Source organism: Cuculus canorus, chromosome 20 (assembly GCF_017976375.1).
Source record: "Cuculus canorus isolate bCucCan1 chromosome 20, bCucCan1.pri, whole genome shotgun sequence".
In the NCBI taxonomy this organism is placed as follows: Eukaryota; Metazoa; Chordata; class Aves; order Cuculiformes; family Cuculidae; genus Cuculus; species Cuculus canorus.
The window spans coordinates 3,758,765-3,781,992 of NC_071420.1; the positions used below are offsets into that span (position 1 = coordinate 3,758,765).

A 23,228-nucleotide genomic window follows, 5' to 3' on the forward strand; every position below is an offset into this window, starting at 1 on the left:
TGATGGAGTGTAGGAAGGACTGCAGTCAGGGGCACGCGATGTATCTCAGGCACTAAAAATCCAGGGAGGGATTTAGATCAGCTGAAAAATCCTTTAAGTCTTCTGACTCATTCCCAAGTCCCTCGCACTGTGATCAGATACCACTGTTGGGACCTGATGTCCTCCCCTGAACGGTGTACCTAAGCATGCGGCAGGCATGTCTCAGTTTGGAAGCTGACTCTTATGCATTTATAGTCTCTAAAATGAGTACGGGGCCTGTTTATGCCTTCATCAGACAAAACCCTAAAGGAATTAGGACAGCAAACAAGTGCCTGGGCTGAAACGTGTTCTTTTCTTAGAGGGAAAATTAGTTAAATGAATGGAAACTTTTGGCCCCTGATGGCTGCTGTGTGCACTTAGGATTCATCATTTGCCCTGCCTAGATGCACATCCCTCCTGCCAGAACAAATGAGGATTTCCCTGATTAATCAGTAGCCCTGAGGGAACTGCTCTTTCTGCACACATATTATGATCATTAAGAAGCCTTTACTATCCTGTGCTTGTTCCAGGATATGGAAAATGCAAAGTAAATTGTGCAAAATACTCTGCATTCATTAGGCACATTTCTCTATATCTCTTTCAGTAACGCTGTAACTCGGTATCCTGAGATGACAAATGATGTATTTAAGTTAGTTTTTCTGTGCTGCCCCATAAATGTTATTAACTCAAACATTTAAATGCAGGAAGATGGAAATGCTGTGGGGTGATTTTTGTCATCCTTCAAGGAAGCCCATGTGGCAGAGTAACCAGCCCCAGTGCGGTGCCTGGGGCAGGCGATCTCAGTGCCGGTGCCTGTGGCAAAGGGGGTCCCAATGCTCAGCAAGGTGCCAGGGAACGGACAGGCAGAGCAGAGCAGAGGTGCCAAGGCTCTTCTCACAGGCTGCAGTCAGAGAAACCCAGCTGCATGGCTGGCAGTCTCCCAACAGCATCCTTACACCCCCGCTGAGACTGATCCAGTGGGTCACCGTAACCTGCCAAACTCCAGCACAGATTCCCTGCAGGGTTTGTTCTCCTTGCTCATCCAACCCTACCCACACTCGACACTGTCACAGGACAACTGTGCTGGGCAGCATCCTAGGCAGGACTGGCATAGCTTGACCCAGCGGTGGCACAGGGGCAGGACAGAGGATAGAGCCCTTTACTATATCTGAAAATGCAGCTTTCACTTTGCAAGCAAATTGCTGGGTAAATCACATTTGACAGACTCCAGAGTAATTGCTGTATGAGCAGCGCCTGAGTTTAGGAGGCAGGTGTGACTGCATGTTCACCTGACAATTAGGTGTCTCATCCCATCCAAGCAAGCGTCTCACCATTGTACAGTATTGGACACCTAATTAAACAGCAAATTAAAATGAATAGGTTCCCTTTCCACAAGTACAACCATCTAATTCTGGTACTGCATAAAGCTTGCCCTTTCGCAAGATAAATTACTAGCTTTTGGACAAGAGAACATTTCTCCTTCCTGCCAAGCACTTGGCCACTTCTGAAGAGAGGCTGCTGAGCCATAGAGGGCACGGGCTGGGTCTCTTCTTTCTTTACTTTCCTGCAGCTTCAGGCTCTGATTTCCATGGAAATGACATTCAGGTCTGCAGGGTGGATCAGGACAGGCAATGAGGAGGCTGTCTTCTGTGTCCTGGGCTGAGACAGATGGAGAGAGAGGGGGCAGAGGGCTGGCTGGGGGCACAGCCTTTTGCTTTACTCTGTCTAAAACACAGGAGCATCACCAGTTCGTGCTGCCAACGGTTATTGCTCACTGAGACAGAGTGGAGAGGTGGCTGTACGGGAAAGAAGCCATTAAATGCTGCTTGCGTCTCCTGTGCAATCACAGCGCTCGAGTGCCCTGCTGCCCTCAGCTCTGCGTGGCACTTGGAGCCAAAATGAAAGGAAATGGGAAACTGCAGCTCCATTATTTCAAAGCAGATTGCACAAAAGTTAGCCTGCTGCTAGCAGGAAAAGCCCTGATCCTTCCAAGCTGACCTGAGACCTGTGCTTATCTGTGATCATCTTTTTGGTTTAGGTAACTGAACAGAACCAAACCCACTGACTGGGAGAAACTTGCACAAATTTCAGCTTCTGGAAATCTTTCCGCTAATGCTTTTCTCACATGAAAGAGAATTGGGCTGTCTGATATTGTCCCTTGCTGGGCCTATATTGATTTCTTTTTTAAAGATGAAAATATATGATGCAGTGCTCTCAAAAAATTAGAAATACAAATCAGCCTAGAGCTTGATGTAATATGTAATTTTAAAAATGCTAACTAAAGACTATGTGAAAGAGAAGAGAAATATGCATCTTTTATTAAAGATCTGAGCTTAGAAACTGGCTTCACTTCCCTGACCCCCTGGACTGGAGGGCACTGCTTTTTTGGCACTCTAACATATTAACAAAGTCATCTTCAGTCCCAGGAGAAACTCAGAATTCATAACTGGAGTTTCAGCAGAAGAAAAAGAGAGGAAAGAGAGACTGATTTGCTGTTTCTTTACATACAAATATATTCAGGCAAATTTCCCATGCACATGTCCCTCACTATGATTGGGGTCTTAAGCAGTTTGCTTATCAAGAAAGACCAATGTTTATTTTATTGAAGCATTTCAGCTCTCCTTCAAACAGGAAGTGTAGAAAATAAATAAACTTCAGTGTCAAAAGATCTATAGCGGCTCTATTCTCTGTATTAATAAAACAAAGGGAATAATACAGATGTCCTTGGGAGTAACTGTTTTTTACAGAGATAAGGTGGTGATTAATGGCAAATTTGTTCTTGCCAGAGGTGGCTATCAAGTATAAGTAAATAAATGGTATGGTTCCATTCTTGCAGTCTGCCTACCATAAATATTATTACTCTGGTAATAGGAAGCTGTAATACTGCCGGCCATTCGAAGGTTAAGATTCTGGAAACATCCTTGCCCCTAAGGTTATTCTGTTGATGATGTCATTTACTATGATGCCACAGGCAAAACAAATGGCATGGCAACAAATTCAATTTAGTTTTAAAATAATTTCCAGAATATAATGTTGTTTTCTGATGGTGTCACTGCACCTTGTCAAAATTGGCCAAAGATCTTAACCTCAAGAAATGGAACTGCCTTTATGAAGCTGGGTTTTAAACCTGATAAAGTGTCGGAACAAATAAATATGGCTTATGTCCCTTCTGATGCATTTTAAGACGTCTCCCTGTAGGCAGCAGTACATGTCCTGCAGCAGTTTGCCTCCTGCCTCAGCACTCGCTGGGAAGCAGAACATTGCTAGGAGGCACCAACCTCCTGCAGTTCTCCTCAGCACTTGCCTGGAGTTACTAATACTTGAACGAAAGACAGAGGATTTCCAATGTTCTCGTAGCTGGAGACTGAAAAATAACCCTCCAACAAAGATATTCAATCGTCCCCATGGTTTATTTATGGATTTTGTATTTCACGGTCCAAATATATTAACCAAGTTATTCTGTCAAGAAATATAAATGATGATCATTTGTTAGCTGCACCACTTGAATAATTGTATTGAAGTGCAATAAAGTTATTGAAGGGATTTATTAACCTGATGAAGTAACTCATTAAATCCTTCAAATGCATTAATGAAGGAGGAAGTATGGGCCCTTTTGGTATAATAGGAGATGGGAAATTGTGCAGCTGGGCTGACCTGATAAAAATTATCAGATATCCCAAATCACTTCTATTTAGCCAGTAATTTGAGGCTTTTGTATCACTACTCTGGCTTTCTACAATATTTTTCTAACCTAAGTAGCTCTTAGGTTAGTAGTAACCTCACAACTCAGTTACTTCTTTTGTTTTACTGTGGCCTGAAGTTACGTTTGTCCATTTACAAGCTGGGAGCTGAAGCACACGACAGGCAATGATGACTTTCTTGCCCCATGCAGCGGAGAAGAGACATGAGCCAAAACCTGCCTTTAGAAGTGCACTAGAATGGCTCATCGCTGGGGTTGACAGGGGCCATTGCAAGCACTGACTTGCCCAGGTACCCATAAACCGTGTCTGCAGTGGGAGGTGAGAGCACACTTGGTCCTTCCTGCTGGCAGGCTGACGGTGTGCTCAGCAATACAATGCCAGGAGAACTTCAGCTTTTCCAGTGACTTTGGACTATATTAGCCTCTTGTGTGGGACATAGCTTGTAAAAGCAGACCTGTCTGCTGCTGACTGAGTGCGTGGCTGGACGAGCACGACCCAGCCTGGTACTGTTTTGTACATGTGCTTTAACAGGACGTGTTCCTGAAAGTTGCTGTGAAAGGTTTGGCTAAGGAACATAGGAGTCAAAATTCATTTGCACAGTCAGCAATCAGTACCAGCAGTCTCTGCTTGGAGAAAAAACAAGCTGGGTGATAGGAAGAGGGTGCTCTGACTGAGGGAGGACAGGTCCAGAGTGCACATGCCAGCAGACTTATCTGAGGATCAGCCCAGGGATCACCTGTGGCATTACCAAGCAGCTCTCACTGAATTGGCAGTTGCTATCCCATCTCCTGTCTGCACAGCATCTGCTTTAGGCCAGAGCTGATGCCTTTTATATCATTTTTAAAGGTTAGGAAAACCATTGCATGACTACGAGCTGCACTTTTCCTGTCTGCAGCATTAAAAAGCTTCCAAGTACTCAGGTTGTGTTTCCTGCTGGAGGGGCTGCTATCACCCACTTCCGCAGGGTGCAGTCTGCCATATGGCTACAGCTGTGTGGCACCTGGGCCGTAAAAAGAGAGGATCTCAGGAACAGACAATTATTTCCAATAGGACTCGTGGTGTTGCTGATTTATGGTGGGCAGGAATCAGTAGCGTGAAATGAGGGTTGTTACAGAACTGTTTTTTATGATTAGGTGGCAGTAAGCGTGCCTCTGCTGAGTGATGACATTGACAGGACTAGGACATCTGAGAAACAGAAAACTCTGGTTTCAACCCCCTGTCAAGGAGTTTTTATTAGGAGATACAAAAACATGCAATTTGTGTCTTCCTGGTAGTTCCTGCGCCCTAGGAAAACTGAAGCGGGTCTTTGTAGCTTAAATCAATTAGGAGAAGGATGTAGGATGCCTTTTTTGTTCTAGGCACATATTTTTCATGGTTGCATTCCAGATAAAATGCTGTTCTGTCAGGGATTCTAATCACCTTTCAGCCATTTATGTAAAATACATGTCTCTGAAAGAGGTAATGAATGCGATATCCCTGAGGCTTGAAGACTGCTGGGATGTGAAGTGCAACTGTAACGAAGTGAGACGTGGGCATTATTCTCAGGCATCAGGCCTCCTCCTGCCACCACCAACTTGGCTGCCACATTGTACATCTCCACTATGTGGGAGACAAGGTACAGAATGTGCAAAGTCAAAATAAATTCACCACACAACGCTTTACAATAAGGTCACCTCTGATGTAAGGCCAGTATTTAATGGCTACCAGCTTCATTATAAATCTGTTTTCGTGAGAGTCTGCCCTGCTTAAATTGTGAGTCTTGGGAGAGCTGAAAAGATTGATTTAAAACAGACCTGTGAGGTGAGCAGGTGCGGAAAAGAAAGGAGCAAATGTGTCATGTCGAATCATGACATTTCAGGTGATCTACACATCCCTGCCCATCTTTTGGACCTCAGCCCCTGCTCTAAATAGCTATTTAAGAACTTGGAACTGACAGCTAGAGCAGGAGCCAAGACCTGCTGTAGACTGGGCAGCGTCTCCCCTTCCCAGGAGAGCCGGCTCCAAAGGAGGGACAATATGCTGCAAGGAAATGTGGCCTCTTCCTCGCTACTTGCAGCTGCTCGTGGACCCAGGCTGGTACTGCTCCTTGCTAGGGAATGCATCAGATGGCAAGGTAGCCAAAAGATCACAGGAAGAAGTATTAATTTAAATTTTCAGTCATTAATTTCATTCCCTGCTTGGGCTGGAGAACATATTGGTTTTGGCATGGATAAGTTAATTAGGAAGAGAAGCAAAGCATTTGCCACCTTTATTTCTGTTTGAAGAAGTGGAGTTGAGCAGTTAACCAATGTGCAATGCTTAGAAAATGCTACCATATTATGTTTACCTAAAATAGAACTGAAATATGCACTTTTTATTAGCACTTCTTAACTGTTGAATGAAATGTAACACAGAGATGAGGGAAAGAGGCACATCACAGGCACAATACATTCTGAACATGCTGCTCGCATCTAAGGAATCCAACACTTAAATATGTCAGTATTATATTATTAGTCTGCTTCTGTGTTTGCTGTTCTGAGAGAGATGAAGTGAGCATGATGTACATAATTTCCAAAAAATGAAATATAAAATCTCTGTAATTACTGAAGCAATACAAAAAAGGGAAATCTTAATCACTTCTGAGTTAGAGTGCACCTGACAGTCCCCATTTCTTAGCTCTCTGACTCCTGTAAAATTTTGTGTAACAGTCTGCTATTTTGAGAAACATTAGCTCTTGTCTCTCCCTTTTACAGCCTGCTAAATAGGCTGTATATCTTCGAACCTTGCAGATGACAAAATGCACTCCTTCACCATAGTCCACACAGTGCTAGATCATTTCAGCCTTTTTGAGTAAATGACACGCAACTCTATAACTGCATGATTAGACCCATAGATTACCAGATAACATCTATAAATCTTCACCATAGCTACCACTCACTTGGCAGAAAGAGTGAAGTTTCATTATTTGTTCTTACGTAGAAAACATGCTGTGAAATGCAACCTCAAAGGTCACTGGGATGTCATTTCCTTTTGTGGCCCTTAAACTTGCAGCTAATGCAGCAATTACCAAGCCCAATTACCTCTATGTAGGCTTCAGAGAGTTTCTTTTCCAAAGTCTGGATAGTTAGATTCCACTCTCTTCCATTAAAAAGTGAGGTGGTCAGCTATTTGTAGAATTGTTAGACATTTCTGAAACAGGCTGTTTGTGCAACAAGGGCCCATCTGAATAAGGCAGTTGTGCCAACAGGACTTGAACGAGATATTTCAGTGGTACTAATAAGATGTGTGCAAAAAATGGTGCAGGAGCACTCATTCCAGTGCCAGTTTTATTTAAAACAGCCTGCTCCTATTCCACCTCAGGTAAATTCAAATAAATTGAAATGGAAAACATTGTCCAGCTTTTTATATACATATATTCCTGAGTAGTTTTGCACATATATACAGATATAAAAATACAAATTCCTATATCTGATGCATTTCCTTAGCTTGCGAGCTGTAGTCATATACTCAGCATTTATTTAAACATAAAGTTTGGAGACATTGTACAAACTAATTCATTTCCTTTGTTAGCTAACAAAGGGGCTTGACAAGCTCCATAGCTTTCGTTGTAGCCACATTGATATTATAGCCACTGAGAGCTAACTTGTGAGTTCCACTGTTTAGAAAAGCTAGAAAAGGGAACTGGTGTAATCTACTTATTTGGCAACAGTCCAGGACTGATAAATGCTCTTCAAATCACAACATATTTGACTGAAATGAAGCCAATGGAATAATTCTTTACAAAGGGAAGAGCTAAACTGTAATATGCTGGAAGTGGATGTATTGTTATTATGAGTTCCAGCTCTTTGTTCAGTTACAAAGGAAGGCAGCTACATTTTGATACCAAGTAGATGGGCGTTATTATCCCTTTCCTCTGCTCTCCATTTTGCTTTCCTTGGAGGGGATAATTGCTAGGGCTCCTTTCAGGAATTTGAACTATGGGAACCTGCCATGCACCTGCCAGGAGTGCAGCAGAGTAGAATGGTGTTTAACAGTTGCAGGTCCCTGTTTGCCTCACCCCTCAGGAGTTTTGCTTCCCTAACAGCAGGATTTTCTCTGGTTTGTTTTATCTTTGACAGGCCACTTTCCTGTTCATTTTATTTATACTTATTTGGCATTAAAAACGATGCCTGCTAATGCAGGCATTGCAGCTCTCACCAAAATTACTCTAGGTAATTCCTTCTTTTCTGAAGTAGCCAAAAGGAAATTCCTAATTTTTGGATAGCACTAAATTCCATCTTGTTTCAGTTTGTACTCTCGCGTGCAGTTATTACTGTGGAGAACAACAATTGTGCCCATGGATCTTATTTAGCATTGTCTCTAGGTTTCCAGTTGTTGGAAGAGAGACATCCAGGTGTCTCCTTTTTGTACAAGGGAACTTGCAACACCTATGTCCAAAATATCCTAAAACTAGTAACCCTTCCAGCATGCTACAAGCACATTTGCTGGGGAAGAGTGCTGGAAAGCATTGTGTGTAGGCTATCCAGTGCAGAAGGACAAGGGATGATGTTTTGGACAATGTCTGGCTTCATTGCTGGCTGAAACATTTTTCTCATTGCCTCTCAAGATGTTAAATGTATTCCTGGCTTTGTTTTAGGGTATCTGCGACTTTGGATCAGCATCTGCTTTCTGTTCTAAAATGATGTAAGTAAAATCAAATAAACATAAAGAAACTGTTAAAAGGAGCTAATACAATTAGTAGATGAATAAAATATATAAACCTGACAGGAAATGTGTTACTCAGGGTCAACTGATTGAGAATTGCCAGCTTTAAGAAGAGAGGTTTGTACTCTCACGAGTATGAGAGGAAATTTGTTGACGAGATGAGTGAAAACTGCTTTGGTAGATTAAGCTCCGTCAATAAAAATGTTCCAAGACGAGGTAAGACTGTGATAATCTGCAATTGAGCTGGAATAATACTCTTGCTGACCTATGATTCAGGCCTAATTCTAATGACTGTTTGGTATGTCCCACAATCTTGCGATTCATCTGTCATTGTCACAAGTATCAGGAATATAATATACTCCTAAAATAAGAAAATTAAGCTTCTAAGACAAACAAATCTTCTTACAGTAGGTAATTTCAGGAAGATAATTCATGCACACAGCATAGTTTACTACTGGTGATCAGTACTGCTATTACACATCATCTCTACATAGCAACAAATACCAATAAAAGAGTGACTCTTTCGGATCTCCATAATATTTGCAGTCCATCTTTGGATTTTCATCTATTTCAACATTAGTATGGAAGGGTACACATAAGCTTAGCAAAGTTTTCACATTCCTGCTTCACAATGCAGAAAACTGTTCAATTGTGGTGTTTCATACATTGAAAACTCCATCAGTCTTGCCAAAAGAAGCAGAAATGGAAATGGCCATATTTTGTGCATGGCATTTAAGAGCGTTGTACATGGGTGCCCTCTACACACACTCTAGAGAACTGCATTACTTTGGTTTGTCTGGTTTAAAATAAACTTGAAAACGGTATGTGATAAATTTAAATAATTAAACAGTATTTCAGGAGCTTAATGAAATGAATGAACCGTTGCAATGACAAAGAGTCACAGTTTATTAGATTCTAAAAGAGCAGAAAATGCTCTTTTCCCCAAGTAGAAGTGTCTTTGATTCAGTATTCTTATCACCAACCATTTATATCTTTTTCTACAGAATGCTGTCTTCCCTAAACAGGAGTGTCCTCCTTTCTAATAATATCTTATTCCTGGTAATTAAAGTTGTTTTATTTATAAATTGACAATTTTTTAATTAAAAAATATAGGTAAACTGTATTTTTTTGAGCTTTGGGTCTGCACAGGGAGCAGGGGCACAGCACAGAGGTACTGCCTGGGCTAGCAAACCCTCCAGGGGAGAAACTGTAGGCTGTAGGACATCAGTGGAGTAAAGAGGCTGTGAGAGTAGGGGGGGTGAGGCTGTAACTGCTTGAGAGGGCAGAAGATCATCAAGTAGAAATAAAAGGTGACTTACAGTTGAACGAAGGAGCATGGACTTGACTTTAGCCCGCCTTGCAGTCTGCAGTGCCTGGGACATACTGGTGAGAACCCCAGCAAGGAGGACCTAGCAATAACAAACACCGTATGTCATATCATCAAACATGAAAATGCATGTTGTTAACAAGACCTAATAACTGATGGGAAATGAACCAAATGATCAGACAGGCCATGTTAAAAAAAAAAAGAACCCCAACTCTCCATTTTACTAGCAATCCCCTCTATACGAGCAATCCATACTCTATAGAACACCCCCAAATATATTGTCTGGCCTTCTCATCATCTTGTATGACACTATACATAATGGCAAGATGCACTCACTGTATGCTGACACCCTTTAAAGTGATGTTTGTTGTTGGAAAACCATGCAGGGGTGTATGTGTTATATGAGGAGCCTAAATGGAGCCCCACTGTTTCTTTGTGTGCTCGCCCAGCACACTGCACGGCTGATAGACAGCACTATTAAGCAGTCATTAGCACCGTCCCTGAAAGCTCGGCTTCTGCTGATGCTAACAGGCTATTCAATATTTTGAGCTTTTGTAAGAAAGAGGGCACCTAAATGAGAATAATGAGGTCATTCTATGACATGCCTGAGGATATGAAACCATGGGTAACTTTTTAGGCCGTTTGATATGTGAACACATTACATTCGACTGTGACAGATTATTTCTAGCCTTCAAAAAGAAAAGCTTCTTCCATTAAATCACAGCACACAGCATCAGCACCAAGTGGTAATCAAAACACCAGTGTCACTGTAAAGCGCAGCCTTCAAAATAATTCTGTGTAACCTAATAAACAAGAAAACATTTATATGGATGGAGACGTGAGGTAGAGCAAGGGATTGGGACAGATCCAGAAAAGCAGCAGATTTTAACAGTTAGCAAAGTTTAAAAGGATTTTCTGATAAAACAATTGCTGCCAATTCAGCATAATGTATTCTTTTGCCGAATGAGATGCATGGACTATTTTGGCTTTGAAAAGATGAACAAACTGAAATTTTAATTTTAGACCTGCTTCTTGCATAGAGCAGTTGCTGTTTCTCTTCAAACTGGCTCGCTTTCCTCTGCAAATGGGCCCAGTGTTTTCCAGCAGGGTTTGTACCATAGGGCTATTTCAAGATTCTTCGTGCAGGCAAGCGGCCTGGGTTTGGGTGGGGCTGTGCTGTGTGTCCAGTTTACATCCCAGTCTCTCAGGACCTTGTTCCGCTTCCCAGCTGTATTTAGCCCATGAATGAATGCTACAGCCTGCACAGCTCTACAGATTAACGTGGTTGGTTGTTGCTCAGCTTTGCAGTTTAACAAACTCAAACTTCACAACAGCAGTAGGAAAAGCCTCCCTTTTCTCTGGCTGTTCTCCAGGGCTGCTTCTTGTATTTCTGCCTTCTGAGGTGATGCTTGGGGAGTTTTCCTGGGCGTGCAAGTGCATCACACAACATTCAGGCCTTGAACAAAGGAAGCGTGCTGGCCCTTAGCTCTTTTTATTCTGGGAAAGCTCAGTGACATTTGCTAGAGGAGATGTTTGTGCGTGTGTCTGGTTTAGCTTCATTTTGATTGTATTTTCCTCTTGTATTGTTTTTAGCAGTGTTACATGTGTGTAGCTAAGAGTGATCTGTGTAATACAATTTGGTATGTAGCTTCAGCTTCTGTATGCTTGTTTAATGTTAGAGCCTAAATGCACAAGCACGGCTGCTGAGAACTCGGTGCTGAACTCAGCGAGTTCCCTCCTGCTCTGGGCACCCACCGCAGGGGCAGGGGCAGCTGCTTGGATATAAGGGCGTGTGAGATCTGCTCAGGCCGTTGTCTGCACTGGGGATCCTTAACCGGCTCCTGCAGCATCCCCTTCACACACAGTGACCCTGGGAAGAGGGGAAGGCCACAGTGTCCTCTCCTTGGAGCCACTGAAAACTTACCCTTTGCAAAAGCTTGAAAGCAAGAATGCTATGGGAGCAAGAGCAGGTAAAAGAATCTCACTCTGAGAGAGCTCTGCTTACTGGCGGGCACTTTCTCTTTGTACCTTTACATGAGCTACCCTAGATGGAAACAGACCGTCAAGTTTGCTGCTATTCCAGTTTCCCTCCTTTCAATTTCTATTTTCCTGGTCTTATTATCTTTAGAAGGGATGGAACTCAGCGGTTCCATTTAGACTGGAAGGTAAGGTTTAATTCAAATTATTTGTGGGCTTTACAGGCTGAGCGTGTTAAACTTTTTTACTTCATCTAGCCCCCAAGCTTATTAAAGACGTTTTTTTTAATTAAAAAAGATTAATGAGTGACTGCCCTTTTTTAGCCTCTCCAATATTATAATTGGAATAATCTGCACATGCCCAGCCTGAAAGGCAATTACTAATATAGAGAATAGCTTGTAGTGTTTGGTTTATAATCTTAATGTTTCATTAGATGTTTGCTGGTTATGAATTATCCATCAGCTCAAACATAACAGTTAATTCTGATTACCACTACTCTTGAATCACTAACACCATGCTGAATATGAAGAAAACACTAATGTGGAAGAACGGGAAGGTAGGAAAAGGGACTGGTACATAAAATAAAGCCTTTCAAATACACTATACATTTAAAATACAGTGGTTATTCATTAGCCAAAAGGATAGAAATGGAAAAATGGTTTCTCGGTGCTCTCACAGACAAGGGGTGCACCTGGAACCCTGCACACCAGCCTCACTTGCCCGTCCTGACTGTCGAGGGCAGGAACAGGCTTTAAAGACTTGGACCCGGAGGGGCATCTTTATCATAGGTGTGGTTTATACCTTGGGCAGTCTTATTGTCATTTTCAGAATCTGAAAAATGACATTTAGCCTCTTTCACTGGAAGTTTTTATGTGGCAGAACAAAGTGATTGTTTCTCTGAAGTACAAAAAATGCTATTGAGAATAAAATCAAGCTGGTATGGAATCTGCAAACTTAGGAATTCTTCTCCTCTGGATTCCGTTGTGTATGAATCACCTTAATTTTTAAATGGCTCCATAATTTGGATTACGTTTCTGAAGTGATGTAATGGGCAAGAGTTCTTATGAAAGAAGTGCCAACTTGCTACCAATCTAATGACACTGTCCATAAGAGGTGTTTATGAAAGCAAAGATAGTCTGCCAATTAAAGTTTTAATGACTTCTTCCACTGCTTTTAATATATTTGCCTTTCTAAAAGAAGGACTTTTTTTTTTTTTGAAGGAATTAAGTGTTCGATAATAATGGCTGTGGTTTTTTTTCTCCTCTCTAGTGTTCATTATGGCTTCTGGGCTTTTGGTTTACCCTTTTGGTTTCAACTCTGCTACTGTGAAGAGATTCTGTGAGAATTCAGACATCTACTATGCAGGAGACTGCCAGATTGGATGGGGGTACATGCTGGCAATTGTCGGGGTTATGTTGTCTGTCTTTTTACCATTCTTTGCAAAATATGCACCAAAAGAGCACATATCTCCAACTCCAATACCTACTATTTTATAGTATTTTGTTACTGTTTAAGAACAGAGCATTCCTGTCTACAGGCAATGGGCAGCAATTATTATAGCACTTCCATTTAGCTGTATTGCTAAAGAGAGAAAGGAGATGGGGAAGAGAAGGTCAGATTCACAAAGACCAAAAGTGCATTGATAGTCTTCCGTGAGAATGAGCAGTGAACACTCTGGAACTGAAATAAGATTAATCAGCAGCCTTTTTACTGCTCGAAACATAGTGGCATAATGCCTTAGACAACAAAAATCTGTTTATCCTCAAAACATCTGTCTACCTCCCAGTTTCTTTTGTGTCTCAAAATCGTCTGTTAAAAGCTTCAGTTCACTTTTTATATACTATGTCAAAACTTTTATGTACCCAATAATTTAAAAACCAACCATAATATTTTGTTACAGTTATTTTGATTAGTGAAAAAGCACCTACTAGCAGCCATGGCCTAAAATTAAGCCTGATATCTAAAAAGAACTGTATATGAGAAATAAGTTTATTTTAATCTGCGTGTACCAGTAGCATCTGCATATTGTGAGTTGTCGGCACAATTTTTAATACTGATCTAATCTTCAAGATTTATAGCCATCTTCATGAAGACTGGCATAAAATTTAGATGACTTTTTTTTCAGAGAGATCCAGCTACTTCCAAAGGCTTCATGAGGATTTAGTAGTTTAGGAACGGAGGGGATAAATGGTAAAAATTTATTTTCAGCACTGCTTAAATTATAATGTTAGGACTTTTACAAAATTATCCAAACTATTACAACTGTAGATTTTGGGGTTTCTGGTTTGTTTTATAAGGCAGAAAAGAAAAAACGCTGTTTACAAAAAGGTGTGTGCCCAATGCCCTTGTATGCGGTGAGAATACAAGGCAGAATGAACCAGGTTCTACTATTTCCATTACCATTAAGAGCCCATTATTGTAAAAAAAACAAAAAGTGAAATGAAATGCTACTGGACACGACAAATAAGAATCTGAGTCCATGTCAGAACTAGCAAATGGCCATATTTCATGGGTTTGTATATGAAATTTGTGAAGTCTGATTTCCACAATAGCACTGAATTCATTACTATCAAGCATTGAAATACATGCACTTGATTGCCTTAAGCAAAAAACACATTGGGTTGTAATCGCACCCCACTGTTATGTTTTTTCATTTAAAAAAAATTAATTCTAATTCTAGTCTCATCTTTTATTTTCTATTATTTATTTAAAAAAACAAGAAATAATCACATAGATTATATTTAATTCAGAGCCATACTTCTTAGTTTTGTGTTTTGGCACAAACCAAGTGATTGATTTATTATTCTTCACTGAGCTGAGTCCAACTGATTCCTGAATTTCTTTTCTTTTAATGGAAAGTGTACATGAAGGGACAGACAGAGGCACGTTGAGGATGTATAAGAAAATGCAAACAGATAGAACAATCACTGTGTTATTTTAATAAATGTCAGAGACTTCTGCAGGCTTGTTTACATTCCTCACCCTTCTAAAAATCAATGTAACATGGCATTGTTTTCCAAAATAATTGCCTGTTGTTACATTTTCATGCACTCTAAAAGCAAATCCTGCACATAAACTTAGCAAGTTCCATTGCTAATCTCTGATATTACAGATCTCAATGTAGAATTAAGTACACTGAGAAAGAGAGTGTAAGCATGTGCAACGCGTTTTTGCTCGCAGTTTCTAAGGAATTAATATCTCTAAAGCAAGAAGAATAAATTTCAGTCACTTCTGTATAGTAATGTACTTTTCAGTAATGTCTTATACTTTTTTTAATGAATGGCTGAAATTGGCAATTTTCACATAAGAGTCAGAAAAGTGAGGAATAACAAACAACGTTTAAAAAGAAAATCATCACCGCAAAGTAGAAAGACAGAGATGCAGGCTTTTCTTTCCTAACCAACCTGTGCCTTTACACTAGAACCATTATACAAGACAGGATCACTATGATTAAAAAAAGCAAAACAAGCAACAACTGCAAAATGTTGATTAATGTGTATAAACTGTATTACGTAGGGTTTTTTCTGTTTGGTGTAATGTTTACGATTGTTCACTTAATGTTTCACTAGAAAAAGTGATTTGTTAGTGTAAAGTAGAAAACTCTTTTTGCAAAGATCTAAACACTTACGGAAATTAAAAATGTTATAGATTTTTATTAACAGCCATAACATACCTGGCAGATGCAAATGACCTATTCCTGTCATTACTTATTAACATAACTTTCACGTGTTCAGAACTGGAACCATCAATCATTCAACCGAAATCGGTAGGACTAGAACATTTGTGTGATGTTGATTACACACACAGATGCTTGCAGGTCCGGTCTCTTTGTTCAAGCTTCCTTTGTAGTTTTAAATTACTCTTACAATGGGGTCTTACAACTTATAACACTGCTGTACCAAATCCTTTACATCTTAAAATTCAACTTCTGTTGTGAACATCGTCAAGCTCTATGACCTGTAATATTCTGCACCTTTTATAAGTTAAGCTAATGCTTCCATTTGGAACTTTCTTTAGTAGTTTATAATACGTAAAGGAAATCAAATATACGTGTATGACCTCTACAACTGATCATCTCCTTGAAACATCCACGCTCAGAACCAGCTTAGAAGGTAGAAATGGTAATGCAAGTGATTCTTACAACAGTTAGTAAAGCACGTACTTCAGATCCTCAGCCAGAACATTACAGGGAGCGTTGCTGACAATACAAATGCTAACACTGACAGATCACTTTTTTTAAATAAAGACTGTCTGCGCGTTGAACTGTGTAAAAGCGTTTTCCTGTTACAAGTCAAACAATTTACTGGACCAGGTTCAAGTTTTATTCTAAATATATAATTTTTTAAGTGTAACTAAAAGCTGTATTTTCCATTAATGTGTTTCTGCGTTGACTAGCTGCCTCCTTTTTAGAATATTAACTGTTTTCTGTATTTGACTTGTTGGATACAATATTTCAATTATTTTAAATGTGAAATTTCCGATTGCCAACACTGTATAATAAAATTTAAAAAAAACAACACACTGTTCACTATTTCCTTGACACTCTTTTGTTTTATGATTCCCAACAGATCTGGTACAAAGCCATTGGAGTAAAGGAACTAGCTAAGGGGAAGAGGAAGTAGAAACAGCAGGAATAATCTATGAAAGTCAATGTTTGAAGGCAAAGGCACATAAACATGTACGTGATCCATCCCTCATAAAAGATGTTTCTGTGGCAAAGGCAGGGAAGTGCTGTGTGCAAATAATTATTTGTCTCCGACTTCCTCTGTGTCCTTGTGCAATCCTCCCACAGCGGCAGTCTCTGCTGCTGTTTCATGCAGGTGTTATGCCAATTATTTATTTTAAAAAAAAACCCCATGAATTAGATAACATATCAATGGTAACTGTGTGAATGCCTAATATGTACAGCTGCAGCCTATGAAATCTTTCTGTAGTATCTATTATATTAATTTCTAGAAAAGCTTTTACATGTGTTCTTGTAATCCAGTAAAAGAAGAGAACCTGTTAGTTGGAATTTAAGGGAAATAAAGACCACCTTCGTACTTGCTACCAAAGAACAGCTTTAATGCAATATGCAGAATGAAACAGAACTTTGTTGATGTTTGTTAGCTGCTAAACTTTGACAAAATACTCCTCAAAAGTACCATATAGTCAACATTTTTAAATAAGTATTGAAAGGATTTCTAAAAACTGAAGATAATGAAAAGCAATGGCAATCTGAGTTAGTATTGATCTTTTTCCAACTTTCGCTACTGCAAGGCTTAAACATTTCAATTCAGAACTTCTCCAGTAAAATTTAATCTAATATGTAACAAAACCCTCTTATTATATATTTAATCGGGAAAGATAAGCTATGAAAAGTATAGTGAAACCAAACAATTGTTACTAATATTTGTTGGATAATATAGCATAGTGATATTTTTCAATTATTTAATCAGATTTTCCGTATTAGCTTTGGTAAATGCTTTAGCATGTCCAGACTTTATGGGCTTCACTTTATTAGTGAAAATCAACATTTAAATTTCATTCATTGTTTTTACATACGCTGTCATTTCAACATCTGCTATTTTAACAAACTCTTGGAAAGTGTTTTGTTCTTGAATAGTTGCTGGCCTTACAGAGACGCACTTGAAAATGTTCCTTTTTGTGTCATAGTTTCCCATGCACCTGTGCACTCGACCTCTAATTAGTCTTGGAAGCTCCCGATCCTTCATCAAAAGCACAATAGACAAATGAAAAAATTATACACCTTTCCAAGATAAAAGTTTTCAAAATGTCTGGTTGTTAGATATTGGTGGGTTTCTGAAGACTACCACAATGCAGAAGAAATTTACATCAGCTTTTTTGCAGTTATCAACTACTTAGAAGCTGAACTGAAAGTCTCACCATTTTTTTTTGCTGAAACAGAATGCCTAAATAGTGACTGGACTACTGCTCTGGACCACTTTGGGAACAGCACGGAATAAGCATCTAGCTTTCCTTTTACACAGTCTTTACTGTTTTACCAGAACATAGTGTTAGCTTCAGTAAAGGGATTATAGCCAGTGGTGTTGGTGTTATGTACAGGCACAAGAATACTTACAATTTCATAAAATACGCAAGGGAGACTCTGCTTTCCATCTCTCAGAAGAAAATTCTTTGACCCATATGCTCCAGGTGTGACTGCAGAATCAAGTGTGCCTATTCCATTTAGTAAAAATAAATCATGGTGTAAACACCAGGGCAGTACTAAGTGTGATATACAAAAATTCCAAGACAACATTTACTACACAAAAGATATATCAAGTCAGAATCAGCTTCCTGTAAGAACTTGTCCTAACAGCCACTGGAAGTTCTGATAAAAATTATGGGCTTTACATAGTCTTTGAATAATAAATTTGTATATGATATCTCTCTAAACTGAGAGATCAAATGCTGTTTTCATAGCCATCACTGCAAACAGGTTATTCTCTTGTTAAGCAAAGCACAACACAATTCTCCAAGTTTTATTGATCTTCACATGCAAATCGACTTTAGCTATTTACAACCTTGTCCAAACAGTTTTCTGAGATGCCACTACATTGTATATTCTTATTCACCTTGAAGTAAAGGTTAGTCATTTCTGTCATTTGTTGTGGCCATTTCTCAGATAACTTTAATTAAAACACAAAGTAGAACACACTAGAAGTCACCTATGTTTAGCAGCACTCCAGACTTGAATTTATTCCCAGTTTAATTGCATTAAAAATTACTGTAAAACTGTATATCCCCACAGAAGGTTATTTTTAATAGGAAAATATATTGTAACATTCTAAGAACAAGGAAAGAAAAGAAACAGGAGAGAAAGAGCTTAAATGTTGGAGGATAACTGCATTATTAATTTTGTACCTATTGCAGTCATAATCCATAACTGAATGAATCTCCCAGCAGGAAAATTATACGGTGCTCATGCCAGTACTTTGTGGTTTTAAATATTTCAGCTATTGTTCCTACAGTTAATAACATTTTCTCCTGGCTGTTGTCCTACCATTATTATCAGCTACAGCACAATCTGCCATGCTTACCTAAAACTTCAAATAATAGTGCAGTTTTATAAGTATATTGACTCCAGTGCCTCAGACTTTCAATGACTGCAGATAGGATTCGCAAAGAATTCTTTTTTTCTTTAATTTTTAATCGAGATGATGAAGCTTCCTTTCAGAGGAAGATGGAAACTCAAGTTAGAGATACACATACAATTTTAAAAGGCACAGACATTTATAAATTATGCTCAATATCCAATATTTGCATTAAAACTGGAGAATTTGTTCAGGCTATGAAAACAACTCCCTGCCAATGTATATGATTATGCTGAGAACTGTAGGTTATTATAGTATGAAAATCTCATTTCTAAATTTTCAAAAACCTACGGTTTTACCAAGGCAGCGAGGACTGATGAAAGCCTCATTTTCCCCACGATTTCCTTTTCTTTACTGTTTCCTTTATTGTGTCATCCTATTAACTCTCAACATCAGTTTACCTGACTTTTCTCTTCTGGAACACAATCAAACTGGTTTTCATTCATTTTATTTTGCGGAATATTGTGGTTAAATTTATATGCCGGGCTATGATCCTGCAGACTTTTTGAAACAGTGTTAGGTTTCACTGGCCACTGTCCTCTCGATGTGTATGTTTGGCCGGCTTCTGTTGTTTTGCTGTGCTGAGCTGAATTATGGTTATTGGGTGTTTTTTGCTGCTGGGCAGTTTTCAAACTATTTGAAAAGCTCTCAAACTTTTGAATAGTTGCACTACGAGATCTTGAATCTGTTGTGTTACTTAAAGGAGTAAACGCATTTCTGTTCCAAACTTTAGTACTGGGAGTCTTCTCTTCTGCCCTGCGTACAACATAAGACATAGTTCAGTATTCCAGTATCTATTCTGAATATTCAGAGATAAAATTAAAGTATGTAAAAGCAATCTATATCTTGTTATAGGTTTAAAAATATCTGTTAGGTATTCAGACTCAAAGTACTTGAGAAAACACTTAAGTTTATCCATATACAAGGCAGTTATCACACCCGTGCTTAAATCCAGCTGAATTCAATAAGCCTTAAAAGCTTGCTTAATTATTGGCCTGCCCTGCATAAGGGATCCTTCCTCACCAAAGTCACATCTTTACCATACCTCTAAAATAAAATAAGCAAAGTTTCTTCTGACAGTGATATTTCAGATTTTTCTACCACCATCACTGAAGAGATAATTTTACAACAAACTCTAGTGCACCTGGATCTGTAAGCTTTTCCCTGATTTATAAAAGCTGTGTTTGCAATTATATTCAGTTGTAATTAAATGTTTTGATGTACAATTGTCCTAATTGTACATAGAATCTTATTTGAATCTATTGATAAATTTGGGTTGGAGGCAGGCAATACTTTAAGTAAAGGGAACATCTAAGACCAGCAGAATTCCATCAGCTTTTAGGATAAGACTGAATTTTAGCCCTGATAATAAGATATTAGGTCTAATTAATAGGCCTCTTTTGGTACACTGGAAAGATAACTTTATTTCAGAGGATTTTGACTCATAAGCACAGTGGAATTCTGATCAGTGATTATCTGAGAATGAAAAGTATCTCTCTGATACAAGACTATGGAAAATCTAAGTTATCTTTTTGCATGAGAATAATTTTGGTTAAGGAAGGGTAACAAAAATTAAATTCTTTACCAACCTGCAAGCATACAAGTTTTTTCCAGCGTTTGCTAATTTAGATTGTGATGCATTTGGTGGTTTCATAAAGGAAGCAGCCATCTGTTGTTCTGTTCGGCTTTCAAAGGTAAGTTTAAAGTGTCAGTGACATAGCAGCATCTTTATTGTTAGATAGAGACATGGATCATAGCATGTGAAACAATTAGTATCCAAATGAAAATGAGTAAGCAACAAATGATCTGCTTTTACTCACCTATTGCTTGTCTCTTTCTCTAGCTCATCCACTTCTGGGTTTGCAGTTCCCCAGCCTAATTCTCAAAAGACAAAGGAGTGAATACTGATACAAACTGAAAAGATTGAAAGGCAGTAGGTCTTCCTAGGGTTCCTACTCTTTATTTGCTTCATGTACCACAAATAATGTACAGCAAGGAGAAGGGGAAAAATGAAAAAAGGGGGGAATGTGATCCTTTGATATCTGTAATTATAAGGCAAATTCTACCAAGTAAGTTGCTTTTCTAGGCAAAGGTTAAGTTACAAACATCAGGCTCATTTCTTATTAGCACAGAGACTTCTACTTTATTATAAGTAAACCATAATGAAAGTACTAAAGGCAGAATTGTGCATCGTTCTTTACAAGCAGTATGTGAAGAACAGAGGTTCTCTTCTGAATTACAAGAAAGACATCTTATAAATGTTTCTTCTTGTAACGCAGGACTTGAATGTTGATGGAAATCAACTGAAAACAAAAGGTCAGAGTTTCAAGAGACTCTATTTAAATCCCAGTGCTACTTCATTCTCTAACACACAAAGAGTCAAACTCCCTCTAGGCACAAAGTATAAAAAGCTCAATTGTATTAGAGGAGAAAGAAATTTCCTGGAGGACATTTTTCGCATAATGAACTTTTCAGAAATAAACATAAAGGATACATATAGTCTTGATAAAGACAGTGCCTAATTTAATAAAATACAATCATAAAGTTAAGCTTTATTTGGATTTAGAGCCATTAAACAAATAAAATATATCTTATTTACCAAATGATGTGGGAGAAAAGTTATAAGTACAAGTCCCAGAACTGGTACCTGGCTCATGTTTAAGTGGATTTGAAGTGAGGGGCTGCCTATTTCTTTTTTTCTGATTGAACAGAGGTACAGGCAGACAACCTAGAATTAAAATTCAAATCATAATACTATACTGATAGCAAAAGGATACACAATATACATTTAAAACATGTAAATAAAATTACTTAACAACTATTTTATAGCACCTACAAGAATTACATTTCATAAGCACGTAAAAGACCAGCCATTGCCTCACAGAATTTATATCCCCAGCTTTCTGTCCTGCAAATAATCCATGAATGAAACACTTCTCCTAGTGACCAGTCAGTGACTCCATTCAGAATCTTGCCCTGTGCTACAGTAAAACAGACAACCCATAGAAGGCCACACAGCGAATGGGGGTTTAGGACTGAATACTCTATATCCTGTAAGAATATTTTGTCTGTCTGTATATATTACGCACATTTAAGCATAATGAGGTATAAACTATGAAGCATAATAGAACGGATGGTACCTGCTGTGCTGCGAGTTGGAGTGTCAACCAAACTCCTTTTCATTTCTTTACTGTATCTTAACAGGTAACAGCGTATTGATTACTCAGGACTTGCTGCATGGAAGGTAGAGAAACAGACAAAGAAAACTACTTCAGGTTGCAAACACACCCACATTCTATGTGATTTTATGGCTGTTTCTCTTAACTCTCGGTACACCCAGTGACACGCATCATTTCAGACAAAAACTTAAAATGTGAGCAATTGTACTGCATTTAGAAGATGCACAAGAACACAAGTAACACCCAACTGCTCTTTGCAGGGCCCAAATTATTATGGTTGTGTATTCTCTACTTTTTTAGGTGCTGTAAAAATATTGAATCCCATTCTGAATTTAAAAGTACATGTACATTCGAATACAAGGATTTTGATTCTTGAAAACAGAATACTAACAGAAACTGCATACTTATATGTTGCTGCAAAGTATGACAGCAAGGTGCATGGCTTTGAGTAAAAAAAATACTCAGCTGCTCTGTGAAAAATAATGTCATGCTTCAAAGAAACTTCGTTGCTGTGCTTTACAGTATAGACCTAAAACCTGCAGCCAATTTCCTTATATACAAAATATTTCACAAATCAATAAACCACATTATTATCAGCCAAATATTATCAACAGGAGAAGTCTGTAGTAGCATATTGAAGTCATAGAATCGTTTGGTTGGAAAAGACCTTTGGGATCATTGAGTCCAACTGTACCTGCCCACTACTAAACCATACCTGAGCACCTCATCTACCCAGCTTTTAACCTTTTTTGTACCTCATCCACACTTCCAGGGATGGGGATTCAAGCACCTCCCCGGGCAGCTGTTCCACTGCCCAATAACACTTTCAGTGAAGAATTTTTTCCTGATATTGAATCTGAACCTCCCCTGGTGCAATTGGAGGCCATATCAAGTATGAGCAGTTTGCTATATTTGCTTTCTGCTTCATCTACTTCTGTAGTAAATTCTATATAATACCGTATGCATTGAGGATGTTACACAGATGATTGCATAGCATCGGTTGCTGTTCCATCAGATTTAGTTACTGGTGCACATTGTTTTTGGTGGCATATGAGTAATACCACATATTTCTGCGTATAAATTATTTTAGACATTACATTTATTTTGATTTGGCTGTTAATCATATGCAGCTATTAAGCATGTTGATAAGGATTAAGCACAAGTATCTACCACAGCTAGACTAATAGATCAATGCATAGAAAGCAGCGTGGCCAGCAGGGCAAAGGAGGTGATTCTGCCCCTCTGC

The 23,228-nt window shown here is 38.9% G+C and overlaps 2 protein-coding genes across 2 annotated transcripts in view; one reads left to right on the forward strand and one right to left on the reverse strand.

Annotated features, from left to right (window-relative positions):
• The window catches only part of LHFPL7 (LHFPL tetraspan subfamily member 7), a 66,292-nt gene extending 50,075 nt beyond the window's left edge, over positions 1–16,217 (forward strand). Inside the window, exon 3 of the mRNA XM_009558489.2 lies at positions 12,976–16,217. Coding sequence (XP_009556784.2) covers positions 12,976–13,202 — 227 coding nt within the window. The 3' untranslated portion in view covers positions 13,203–16,217. The remainder of the gene's footprint in view (positions 1–12,975) is intronic.
• A 176-nt stretch (positions 16,218–16,393) lies between these two features.
• SPATA22 (spermatogenesis associated 22) lies at positions 16,394–21,986 on the reverse strand. The gene is made up of 8 exons (XM_054084667.1): positions 21,944–21,986; positions 21,403–21,531; positions 20,624–20,678; positions 20,393–20,488; positions 19,205–19,559; positions 18,750–18,879; positions 17,789–17,886; positions 16,394–17,414 (listed from the first exon to the last, which is right to left on the reverse strand). The coding sequence occupies exons 1-8, from the start codon at positions 21,984–21,986 to the stop codon at positions 17,223–17,225; spliced, it is 1,098 nt and encodes a 365-aa protein (XP_053940642.1). The 3' UTR covers positions 16,394–17,222.
• Between the last annotated feature and the right edge of the window lie 1,242 nt (positions 21,987–23,228).

Coding starts and splice junctions, on each gene's coding strand:
- SPATA22 (XM_054084667.1), bottom strand. CDS start 21,986: ATGAAAAGGAGTTTGGTTGACACTCCAACTCGCAGCACAGCAG. Junction 20,489..20,623: donor GAGAAAGAGACAAGCAATAG/GTGAGTAAAAGC, acceptor TACCTTTGAAAG/CCGAACAGAACAACAGATGG. Junction 18,880..19,204: donor TTCCAGAAGAGAAAAGTCAG/GTAAACTGATGT, acceptor TTCCTCTGAAAG/GAAGCTTCATCATCTCGATT.